The following is a 13,014-nucleotide window of genomic DNA, read 5'->3' as shown; positions in this document are numbered from 1 at the left end:
GTAGAGGCGGGGGGCATCTCACAACCCTCCCCTCCGCCAACATCTTCCCCAAGTCACAGGAGTGAGCATCGGGGTCTGAGAAGCCTAATTCCATGTGGTGACCTGCGGGTCTCCCCACACGGGCCCTGGGAGTTTCTTTGCTCATTTCCGCCTTGAGGGAAACAAGTCCAGTCATCAAAGAGGTGTCATGATGTATGTTTCATGGTTCATGTCACCATTTCTTGCACTGTCGTGTCTCCTGTCTACAGTTTTTCCTTCCTCTGGGATTCATTGTGACTTGGTGGGCTGAGGGCAGGGGGAAGGGGACTGTATGGAGCTAAAACGTGGCTGTATGATACAGCTCAAGCCTTACACTCATCTCCTGCAACCCTCAGTCCTGAGGTCTTCTCTCCCCTGTCTTCCTACCTCTCTTAACTCCCTCCTCCCTCTGCCCACTCCTCGCTCTGTGGTGCCATCTCAGCTTCTGCCTCTTTGCCTGGCTAACTCCAATTCATCTTCTGGGTCTCAGCTTGAACATTCCCTTCCTCCATAAACCTTCCCTGATGCACTCTAGTCAAGGGTTTAAATGTCCTCTCTGTGGCCATCACAACCCCCTGCACATTCCCTAAAATTAGTGTTTCCCACACTTTTTAATTAAGGCTTTTCCATTTTCATTCTCTGCTCCCCACTCCCCCAGATGATGAGCCCTGCTCGAGGGCACAGAGAGCTTCTAGCTTATTTAGCACCAAATCCCCAGGGCCCACTATCATGTGGTAGGCTCTTGGCACGTATTTGTTGAATCAGCTCTCCCAGGCCCCCTCACTCACTGCATTGCAGTCTCTCCGCCAAATTATCTACCTCACCTCTGGTCCAGCTCCCACCAAATGATGGCCTCCAGGCCCAGCCCATGTGCTTTTGTTCATGGCTGCATCCCCAGAACTGAGACTTCATGTTTGTGCAGGACTGACCCCGTCCTGCAAGAGGACTGCTTTTACACTATTTATTTTTATAGGTGCTAAGGGGGGGTGCTCCTTTTCATGCTGTGCTTTTCTTGCCTTTGCACAATTTCCACCCATCCTTGTGCTCACTCAATTTTCCAATTTAGATCTGTGGGTAGTGTGGGGTGCGTTTTACAGAACTCTGCCAAAGTGGACTGTGGCAGGAAATGAGGTTGGTAGACTCTTGCTTCTGAAATTTATCAGAACTCAATGATGTTCCTTTCTAACTTTTATTCCCCTACTTAGACATTTTATGAGCATTTTTTTCACGGTTTCTGGGGGCTGTCCAGAATATAAGTGATGATAGGGTTTAGGACACACTACCTCAAAATATGGCACCATGGCATATTGAATATTTTAAACTGAAAGGATTGGAGAAAAACCACACAATCAGGAAGGTCTCTCTGATCTCACTTTTCCTGCCCCTCTCCCCTGAAGCAGGTCATATCACCTAGGAAGGATTTTCTGACCTTCCCCTACAGCAGGTCATAGGACCCTCATGTGAGAGGCACACTCCTTATACCTAAAGGAAAACAGTGTCCTCATCTCCAAAGACACAGGGATGCAGACAGAAATGTGAATGCATAGGGCTTGCTAGGTTTCCCAGTTTATTACCGTGGGATCATACTCTGTTTGCCCTATCCTATTTCTCCACACCTTTCCACTCTTCACTAAACTTACTATTAAAAATGTTCAAGTTTGTCTGAGAACAGTAGCTAACGCCTGTAATCCTGGAACTTTAGGAGGCTGAGGTGGGTGGATCACTTGAAGTCAGGAGTTCAAGACCAGTCTGGCCAACATGGCGAAACCCGTCCCTACTAAAAATAGAAAAATAAGCCTGGTGTGGTGGTGCACACCTGTAATCCCAGCTACTCGGGATCCTGAGGCAGGGGAATTGCTTGAATTCGGGAGGTGGAGGTTTCAGAGAGCCGAGATTGCGCCACTGCACTCCAGCCTGGGGGACAGAGCGAGACACCATTTCCAAAAAAAAAAAAAAGTTGTTTCTTTGGATCTTCCTTTCCTTATGAAGGCTCCTATGTCACATAAAACTTATATTAAATTTCTATGCTTTCCTCTTGTTACTCTGTCTTTTGTTATAGGGATCTCAGCCATGAGCCTAAGATAGGTAGAGGAAAAGATATTTTTCCTCCCTGACTGTAACAAGATAACTGAATAATTTATAAATATCAAGGAAGCCTTTTCAATCCCAAATTGCCAAAGGTCATTTTCTAGAGCCAAGTTTATGCATTTTTAAAACATCCACACAGGGCCAGGGCACAGTGGCTCATGCCTGTAATCCCAGCACTTTGGGAGGCCAAGGCGGGCAGATCACAAAGTCAGGAGTTCAAGACCAGCTCGCCAACACAGTGAAACCTCATCTCTACTAAAAATACAAAAATTAGCCAGGCGTGGTGGTGGGTGCCTGTAGTCCCAGCTACTTGGGAGGCTGAGGCAGGAGAATCACTTGAACCCAGGAGGCGGAGGTTGCAGTGAGCTGAGATCATGCCACTGCACTCCAGCCTGGGCAACACAGCGAGACTCTGTCTCAAAAATCAATCAATCAGTCAATCAACCATCCACATTGACCACAGATGCTGCTCAGAAACAATGTGCTCAGGAAAGGTTTTTTTCAAGGATGGAACACATACACAATCTTCAAATTACTTGTGAAAATACATCAATTTTGGAAGAGTAGTAACAGAAAATCAGCTAAGTGCAGAGTATGATGAAGAGGCTCTTTCTTAAAGATCTGCTGGAACTGCCTGGGCATGGTAAGGATCAGGAAAGGCACCCCAGGTTCAGCCTGTGTACTCAGCATTTTCCAGGGGTGATTGCAGCTGCAGATGTCAGGGCATAGAAAATTTTGTTTTAAATTGTTCAAGGCATCAGAGATAACGTGGGACTGCTCAAACTACCCAAGTCTAGTATGGTAGGTGAGTTAATGAGAGGTAAGCCCCCATGCACCTTGCTCCAAGGGCACCACGCACTTCTGCTGTGAATTTGGGAGTAGGACGGGCAGTGAGAAGCTCCCCTTCTTTTGATAAACCAGCATTGGGTGGGGGAGGCACTCTCAGAGGACTGGCGCATTCAGCTCAGTGATGCCTAGGGTGATAGGTGGCCAAACAGGGCCACGGATTCTTCCACCCACCGGGCAGGCTGTCCTTCCCACCCAGAAGCGGGGTCACATTCTCTACCCACTCTGTCTGGGTGGGCCTGTGACTTGCTTGGACCAATAGAACGCAGCAGAAGTGACGTCATCTGACTTTCTGAGCCACAGCCTCAGGGGCCTTGCAGTACCTGCTTTTTGCAGGAACCCAGCTGCTATGTGTGGTGACACTGAGACTCCCTGCTGCTGGCCGGCCAGCCCTGCACGTGAGAATCCGTGTGGATGTCCAGACCAGCCAGCCTGGGGTCCAGTTTCCAACCACTGGATACTTCAAGGAGCAGAGGCAGCCAGCCCAGCCCAGCCCTGCCCTGCCCTGCCCTGCCCTGCCCTGCCCCAGGAGGGACCCACAGAATCATGGGCAAATAAATGCTTTCAGGAAACCAAGTTTCGGGGTGACTGGTTGCACAATTATAGATAACTGATCCACTTAGAGACCTAAAATGACCCTCCTTTATTTTTTTCACAAGAAGGGAACTGAAAATGAAAATCCTGAAGCTACCAAAGCGTGGTCCAATCCGAGTCATTAACTCTACATCCCTTGCCAGCACACAGGGCCGTTAAGACTAGAAGGGTGACCAGCAGTCCCTGAAACCAAGGAGGTTCCCAGAAGGCAAAAATTTCCATGTTATAATTGGGATAGTTCTGGGCAAATGGGCACAAGCTTCTCACTCTAACTAAATGGGTACAATCTGCTCACCTTAACAGGATGGGCACAAGCTGGCACCCTAACTGGATGGGCACAAGCTGGCACCCTAACTGGATGGGCACAAGCTGCTCACCCTAACTGGATTCCCAGGATGCAGGACTCTCAGTACTAAGATGGGGAAGTCCTGGGCAAACTACAACGAGATGGTCACCCTAGGCCCTAGGCACATTTGCCATTCTGAGTCCCTTCCTTCAGAAAAAAATATATTAAAAATATTTTATGACTTAGTTGGTATAAAACAAATACATGAATATATATGAGAACACTTTCTTTAATCTAAAATCTCATTTTTTTCTTATGGTTTTTAAAGAAAATGTAAAGACGTTCAGGAGCCCCTGAGGTCCTGTGGGCCCTGGCGCTGTGCCTGATGGAGGAGTTGGCCCCACAGCTACCTCCCCACCCTAGAGATGGATCTGTGGCTTAGGTCTGAGGTTAGGGGGTGAGGAAAAAGGCCAGGGGTGCCCTTTCTATCTTTTCTTTTGTGTCCAAACATCCGAACAAATAACAGGCCCCTTCCTCCCTGCATGCTTAATCTGGTTGAGGCATAACTGGGGGCTAGGAAGATTGTCTGGCTTAGTGGCTCTGGGAGAAACTCAAGCCTGATGTGGGTTCCTACAGGGCCAGGAAGAGAGCTGGATGCCAGCTCCCTGCATTCAAAGGACATATGGCTGACAGCTGCTACCACTTCAGGGGTAGGGAGAGGTGGCTGGGTGGGGAGCAGCCTGCACCCCAGTTTGTGAGGGCTAGGTGACCATATGAGAGAGAGAATGATCCACAGTCTGATGTGTGGATGGGTTGGGTTGATGGCTGCCTTCCTGAAGACATTAGTGTGTGGAGTATGTGGGGTGGACCCCTGGAAACCAGAGGCTGGGGTGGGGGGCAGCCACCAGAGAAAGCATGGCCAAGTTCTAGGAGTTGGGGTCAGATGGGACAGCCAGGGACTCTCTGAAGGACCCCCTGAGTGCCCACATAATCAAGGATCAGTTTCAAACATCTGCCAGGCCAGAGGGCACGAAGCAGCCCAGAACAGCATCACTAAGAAAAGGCTTTCAGCTCCCCTTCCCATCCTGCCCCTCTGTGCTCCAGCTGTGGAGGGTCAGTCCCCACAGCCAGTGAATGGGAGTGAAGGGAGGGAACAGCCCACTACCAACGCTCCCTGACAGCTCCGCCAGCTGGGAGCGGGGTGGGGAGGAGGAGTCTCACCTCTGAATAGCAATTAATAGGCTGGTTAATATATTGAACTGCACGTTCCTATTTCTTCCTCTTTTTTTTTTTTTTTTTTTTTTTTTGAGACGGAGTCTCGCTCTGTCGCCCAGGCTGGAGTGCAGTGGTGAGATCTCGGCTCACTGCAACCTCCACCACCTCCCGGGTTCAAGCAATTCTCCTGCCTCAGCCTCCCGAGTAGTTGGGACTACGGGACTACAGGCGCACATTGCCATGCCCGGCTAATTTTTTTGTATGTTAGTAGAGATGGGGTTTCACCGTGTTGCCCAGGCTGGTCACAAACTCCTGAACTCAGGCAATCTGCCCGCCTAGGCCTCTCAAAGTACTGGGATTACAGGCATAAGCCACTGCCTGTAATCTGGCCACACGTTCCTATTTCTAAACTGAGATGATGTTTTCTCAAGTATAACAATTGTAAGATTTTCTATTTTCCTAAGAAGAGTCACAAACTGTGCTGGAGTCAGATTTAAAGGTTCCTAGAGAATAAATTTCACGGGAACAATGAAAAGCAAAAACAAAGTCATGATTGGACACTATCCCATGAATTCTGCCCGTTCAACATACTATTTACATTATTATTACACGATCTGTCCAAAAGTCATTCATCCCCCGCAAAGCAGGCTATCCCGGCAGATCTACAGTGCTTTCTTCATCTACATTTCCTCTAGAGTAATTCATTGGTTGGCCTGATGCCTGATCTTTACAGATGTACAGATGTGAACAGTAAAAGAACTGTGAATAATTCCTTCCTGTTGAGATACACACCAGGCATCCTTCCCTGAAATTAATCGCTGCTTCTGATCCCAAGTACACATGGAAAAACCACTCACAGCAGAGAGAAGACTCCATGTTTTTCTCCTTGCAGCAACACTTGAAGCACTTCTTCACCACCATGTAGAAGTAAGCGAAGATGATGAAGGGGAAGGGGATATTGAGGCGGCTGCAGTACTCCTGCACCAGGAAGTACCTCTGGAACTTCCAGACCTGGTCATTGTTCTCCTGGACGGTGCCCACCGTGTAGCTGGCGAGGGAAGAGAGAAGGCCAAGACTTAGCATTGCGCATGCCTCATCACTAAACTACCAAGTATGGCAATAGTGGTATTAAGCTATTACTGCAATAGCTTAAGTCCAGACAGGAGAGAAGAATCCAGACTGATACACGAGCCAAAATAACTCAACAGGAAGTGAAAGTGATCTTCAATTCATGCTGGGTCAAAAGTGTGTCTGGCTTTTGGTGTTTTTTTTTTTAATCACAAAAAAATGCTCAACAAACTTTAAAATTATTTTATTTCAAGATCTTTCAATGATTCTCTTTTTTTATTCATTTCTTATGATGTTAGATACAAAGTGGTCCAAGATGTCAACACCCTTGGGACTAGCATGGTGGCCCTCATCCATGTCTAAGTGTAAACAGCCTGGGAAGAAAACAGCTTGTGTTTATCAAGAGCCTCAAGAATGTTCATCCCTTTGACCCAATGACTTTACTTCTGGGAATTTACCCTAAGAATAAGGAAATACTAAGAAAAAATATGTATGTAAATGAATATATATGCATCACTGTTGGCCACCAGCACCATACGTAACAGCTGCCCCCACCCCCTACTCAAAGAGAAAGAAAGAAACTAAATGTTCATCACTAAGAAAATGTGTCACACATTACGGTTAATCAATATGATTACATTATGCAGCCATTAAAGTTATGAATAATTGTTTTATTATGGGGAAATGCTTATCATATATGTTAAGTGAAAATAATTAGGCTCAAACTTGTATTTACAATATGGTTTTGTTATGCAAATCTCAATTCACAAAGAGAAATAGATCAACCACAAATGGCGGTCACCTTGGGCATCACATCTTGAGTGCTGTTTATTCTCTTTTCCATTTGCTTTCCAGCGTGAGGCAATGAGTATGAATTACTTCCATAATGATTAAAATGTTTATTTTGTGTCTTACTCCAAAACTGATAATGCCAAGGATTTCTCTGTTACAAATTAAATCGAAACTATAAAATAGCTAACACTTATTATAAACCAGACACTGTTCCAGCAGTCTGCTTAAATTAATTGGCTTAATCTACAAACAACTCTCTGATGTATGTCTATTATCTATGATGTCTATTATCATCTGCAATGAACAAATCAGGAAATGGAGGCACAACAAAGGTAAGTGAATTGTCTGAGTCCCCCAGTTAGGAAGTGTTGAATCCGCGATTTGGACCCTGCAATCCAGCCCCATGTCTATTTGTTTCCCTGCTACATGATAACATCTCACAGAGGGGAGCAGGAAATGTTTTAAGCAATGCTCTATTTCAAAAAATGGGTTTGAGATATGCTTCATTTCAAAAGATTTTATTGGGCTACTTGCTAGCTTAGCATTTTAGATAACTACAAAGCATATTACAATTTGCAAAGTTCAACCATCCAAGACATTTTTATTGCTAATATCAAATCATCCCTTCAAGAGCCAAAGAAGCTGCAATGAACTGTTTGAAGGCAAATCCTGATGGGGGAAGCATTAAATTATCCAAATTCTGGGGAATATCCTCAATAAAGTCAGGCAGAAAAATCGATTACATATGTTATGAGACCTCATTCTTGCACCTTAATACATTACATTATATTACATTAGACTTAAATATCTTAAGCAAAAAAAATGTCAGATACCTACACAAAACACTGACCTACACAGACAATGGTTATAGGCTTTGCTTAAAGTTTAGCTTTGTTTATCTTGGCGTTTAATGATGAATGGAACACCTCTGCAATCTACACTAGGGCCTGGATCCTGCGTAAGGCAGACTTGTAGCAAGTGCCTCTTGAACAGAGTGAGATCCTTAAAAGAAAAGGATTTATGTTTATTAAACATCTCCTACATGTAAGCTCCTATGCTAGGCATGTAAATTGGTTCATTGACTGATCCTCACATCAACCCTGAGTGGTAGATTACTTAGGTGAAAAACAGCCAGGACTGGGATGTATTATAGTCAAATCTAGCAGCCAGCCTGGCGTTTCTTCCAAATGTAGGTCAGGTTGCTTTGAGGCTAATAGCAAGCATCATCATCCACCCTTTCTAGTCCGCAGTGGGTTCTGTTGCCTACAAAATGCACTGCATGTTTCTGCTGCTGCCACAAGACAGGTGTGCATGCAGCAGCCCCCGATTAGGGAAGTTCAGGCTAAGAACTTGCCAGAAATCAGTTTACTACTTGGGCCAGAACAACTATTACCATTCAAATTACTGTCCCTAGAAGTAACTTGAAATATTCGAATTTGGAGAATTTAACCTAAAAATAAGAAGAGATGAATGTGAAAACATTTTAAGCAATGCTGTATTTCCAAAAAAGAAATAGATGCTCTATTTCAAAAAAGGAAATAGAAATCTTTGACTATATATCTAGTCAAAAAATGGATTATACTGACTTCCCAAAACTCTAACACCAAAGAAAAAATCAAAACAACTGCATCCATTTTTGTGCATTGATGTTGTTTTCCGAGGTATTATTCCAAAAGAAGCAACAAGTCCTATTGAAAGGAGAAGCTTCCAGGATGCTCAGAGCAGGGGAAAGCATTCTCTTTGGCAAGTGGGCCCCCATCTTCCTCAGAGAGCTCAGCGTGGAAACGCAGACCAGAAGAGTCCAAGTAGGAAGAGATTTATTGCACCATGGCTTAAGTGACCACTTGGAGTCAGGGAAAAACATATCTTCTAAATCATCTAAAATAGGTATTGGAAAACTGCAACTTGGGACCAAGCCAAGCCCCCCAGCTGTTTTTGTACAGTCCATGAGCTAAGAATGGCTTTTACAAAGCAGGGAGGTACAGCATCACTGAATACTGCTTCTTTTGACACACCTGACCAATGACCCTAGCTGGCCCTTACAGAGAAAGTCTGTGATCCCCGAGCTACAGTGCACGTAGGTCAGTGCCCATGAATAAGGCTTTGTGTTTGTATCATTCCCTACTTTTAAAGAGCTCTGCCTCATATGTCACCGATCATTTGTTCCTCAGGACAACCGGGTTGACTGCACGGCCCCTCCTGTTGGAAGGGTAGCTTCCTCTGTACCTCAAGGGCAAAGGTGGATCCAGTGAGCAGCAAAGCTTTCCCAGACAAATAGCAAGAACCCTTATGGGCATCCCAGGGGGTGTGAATGAACCAGCTGATAACTGGACATTAATACCCAAAAGCCGTTTTGCATAAATAATGCATATTCAGGACTGGCTAGGCTGAGATTTATTTATACACCAAGGTACACTTGACCCATATGGCAGCAGCTTCCAAAATGTTCTTTTTCTCTCAAGTCAGTCCGGGACTCAGCCAAATAGACATGAGGGTTCTCCAGAGGGGGGCTCCTGAAGGAGCGATGCTTCCACCTGCTTTCCTAAAACAATGTTTACATTCTGTAGACATTGTTTTCAAATTCTGTAAAGGGGAGACTGAACTCTGCAGAAAAGGATTTTCTGGGCCAGCACATGGACACCCCCTCAGTAAAGCAAGCATCAGAGCAGCTTAGAGACCATCTCTCATGCCCAGGGTCTCACCCGCCCCAACTGAGATGGTTTTCAAAGTCTCCTTGACAACCAGTGGCCATCTGGTGTTGTCCCTGAGAGAATTCTGCAATTTTCCCTTTACGCATCTCCAGCGATATCTTGTGCCCTTGGTGTCCTGTCCCTGGCAAACACCCAGCTGGCTGGAGACGTGCAGTGACAGCTGAGGTCCATCTGAAACCAGCTGAGCACCTTCAGCTGAACAGGAGAGGAGGAAGAAGGAGAGGCCATGCAGAGGGACAGCAGTTCAGAAACTCACTGAGAGTGGAAATGGTACCAAGAGGGAACAGACATTTAGAATTCAGATTGCTTTGTACATAAATGAAGTCCAGAAGTACCTTAAAAGAATAACACACCACGACCATAGAGTAGGATGACTAAATATTAAGAACATTTATATCATTCATCTTTTGTACAATGCATCATAATACTAGATCAAAAGGAAAAATAGCATTTCAATAGCTGCTAGAAAGTCTTCTGGCAACATATAACATCCTTTTCTGATTAGGAAGAGAAAGAGGAGCTTAATAAACAAAAAAGAGGAGGAATTTTCCATGACATGATAAAAAGAAAAAAAAAGAAATTTAGTAAGGAGACTTGTTCCAGAATAAATAAGGAAAACTTTAATAACCTTCCTACGTACCAAAAAGTAGTCACTGAAAAAACATAATAGAAAAAGTACCTTACTTTTTCCCCCCACCATAAGTGGCTGGAAACAAATTAACAAGGAATCTGCCAGACCCATATGAAAAAGACCATAAAACTTTACTGGGAAATTATATATGTTTGAATAAATGAAAATCATAGCATTTCTTCTCAATAGTAAGATGCCAAATTCCCTTAAATGATTCCACAAACCTAACATCATCATAATAATATTCACTAGAATTTTTGGGAGAAGGAGAAAGAAGAAAGAATTCACAAGATAAGCCTTAGGATCCTCTGTACAATTAATATACAAGAAATGCCAGAAAAGTTTTGAATAAGAATAATGAGGGAAACTTGTACAACAGATGTTAGAATGACTAAAAAAAAAAAAAAACAACTTCAGTAATCAAAGCCATTTGGTAGTAAAAACCAAAATACAAAGACAGATCCACAGAACAGAACGCCAAGTCTGCAAACAATTCACAAAGAAAAAGTAGATGCTAAAACAATGGCAGAATTTTCAAATACATTGAAATACAAGAAACTTGTCAGCTAACTCCCTATCAGGTGGATACCACCTCCAAACTTTGCGTAAATTTCATGCGTTTTCCTTTGTCGCTCCTTCCCCAGCACACAGGCAGTATCTAGCCAGTACTGCCCCATGGCCCGTGGTGACACTGACTTTTTGCTCTCTCTGATGAGCTGGTGTGTATGTTAAACTGTGTAACACATCCTGGTTCCCCTCTCATTATGCAACACCAAAAAAGCAGGTACAAAGCCAACAACAGCCAGCAGTAAGAGATGACCAGTGATTGGATCGCACTGATTTTGGAACTGATCATTCAGGTTAGTATATTGCTAATCATTCAGGTAAGTATATTGCTAACAGAGTAACCAACTAAGACTGTGCCATATACTTGCACGAAGACCCAGGACATTTCTCTTCAACTTCAGGAAAAAGTCCAAATTCTTTAATATACCATAAAAGACTCTCCATAACCTAGCCCCTGCCTACATTTCCACCCTCCCCGGCTGCTGATTCCTCCCCAGACTAACATTATCTCTCCTGCTTCTACCTCTCCTACCAACACTCGGGGCTCTGGGTACATGATCTTTCAAGCAAACATCACCTCCATCTAGCTGCTGCTGCAGATCCTAGGCTCCCCCAGGCAACAATCTCACAATTAATAACTCCCTCCTCTGCAAATAGCCTCTCCATGCTGTTTGTATTACATTCTATTATATATATATTATATTCATATGTTTTCATGTCATCTCTTCCCTTAACAGCAGGGACTTAACCTTTCTCTGCCTCCCACTCCTTATGTGTAAAATGGCAACAAGACTGCACCTGAGGCAGGTTAGATGAGGTGGTCAGAGCCTCCCCTGACAGGAAACAAGAAACTTGTCAAATTGATGAAGAGAACAAACCGCCTAACAGTGCACAGACCACATCCTGAGCTCGTGGTTAGAACATCCTACAGCAAAAAGGCGGGAGCAGAAGAGAAAAATCCCCACATTTGTACAAGCACAGAAACCCGTGATTAGTGTCCTTGGGCTGACCTGTGCTCATTATAATAGTAAAAAGCACACCCCCGGGTGGAGATTTAAAATGCTTATAAGACATGCGACGGATGTACTAGCATGTACAGCCAGTGCACATGTGGGCCTAAGAAACCACTCCTAACGTGCTTAATAGCAATACCCCTTCCCACCCCTTCATGAATAATCATGCAAATTTCCCATAAAGGGAGATCCCCCAGTAATAGACAGAGCTGTCTTGCCTCTGAGCGGCCTGTTCTGACCAGCTGCTAGTGTACTTTGGCTTTGCAATCAACTTGCTTGCTTTTGCTTTTGACTCACTTTCAAATTCTTTTCTGTCCCGAAGTCAAGAACCTGAACTAGCCCACCAGCTACACACCTACACAGAAATGAGTAATAATTAAATAAGGTGACCCCTGTAAAGCACTTGAACCTGTGCCCAGCATGGGAAAGCTTCAATAAATATTAGCTATTGTTACTATTGCAATTATCTGCGCTCTTCTTTCTATTCTTTTCACCCCAGTTCAATAACCTCCCTTAGACTGTCCACGCAGCACTCAAACGTTTAGTTTGTATCAGGTCATTATTTTCTTCCTTCTACTTTTCTGCATGTTTATATTACTCCTAAGATCTGAAGAACATTTTTAGAAATTATTCTACAGCAGGACATGTTTGACGAGTCCTTTTCAGAACTGCATGGGGTGAACTTATCTTCAGGACACAATGCTTATAAATGCCCTAGCTCCTGGTAAGTCGACCTGGAGTCATTTACTGACTTTAAATTCACTTCCTGCCTCTGATAAGCCACACAGGTCCTGTGATCGATAATTTTAATGTAGAATAATCACAGAGGTTCACGTCCATTTCCTTTCTCTGTTGAATACCATCTAGAGAGCACTCCAATACTCCTTCAGAATTCCCAAGGGTACATTTGCATTGCAGTTAATAAGGTTGCCATTGTGTATGGTTAAGCTTTTAAATGAGTATTTTGATGTGGTGCCAGGGAAGGGTCACAGCCTGGGGCCATCTGCTCACAGAGTAAGCCCTGAACAACTTTAACAATGATCAGAAACAGTGTTCCAAGGATTTAACCTAAGGATAACAACACGGCGTCTCTCGCTGTTCTGGCGTTCCCAGACAGGTATTAGCCAGGAAAACGCCTCTGGTTTAAGCCGGAGCTAATCGAGGAGGCTCCCCAAGGACAGGGAT

At 44.3% G+C, this 13,014-nt stretch overlaps 1 protein-coding gene across 4 annotated transcripts in view; it reads right to left on the bottom strand.

Moving 5' to 3' along the window:
• TRPM8 (transient receptor potential cation channel subfamily M member 8) overlaps window positions 1-13,014 on the bottom strand; it is a 100,319-nt gene that overhangs the window by 15,928 nt on the left and 71,377 nt on the right. For all 4 annotated transcript variants that reach the window (XM_003278553.4, XM_030803467.1, XM_030803469.1 and 1 more), the window contains one exon: window positions 5,905-6,095. In XM_003278553.4, the coding sequence (XP_003278601.1) occupies window positions 5,905-6,095 (191 nt within the window). The remainder of the gene's footprint in view (window positions 1-5,904; window positions 6,096-13,014) is intronic.

This window comes from Nomascus leucogenys, chromosome 22a (assembly GCF_006542625.1).
Source record: "Nomascus leucogenys isolate Asia chromosome 22a, Asia_NLE_v1, whole genome shotgun sequence".
Classification (NCBI taxonomy): domain Eukaryota; kingdom Metazoa; phylum Chordata; class Mammalia; order Primates; family Hylobatidae; genus Nomascus; species Nomascus leucogenys.
The sequence above is the reverse complement of the archived record's forward strand: the minus strand, read 5'-3'. Positions and strand labels throughout refer to the sequence as shown.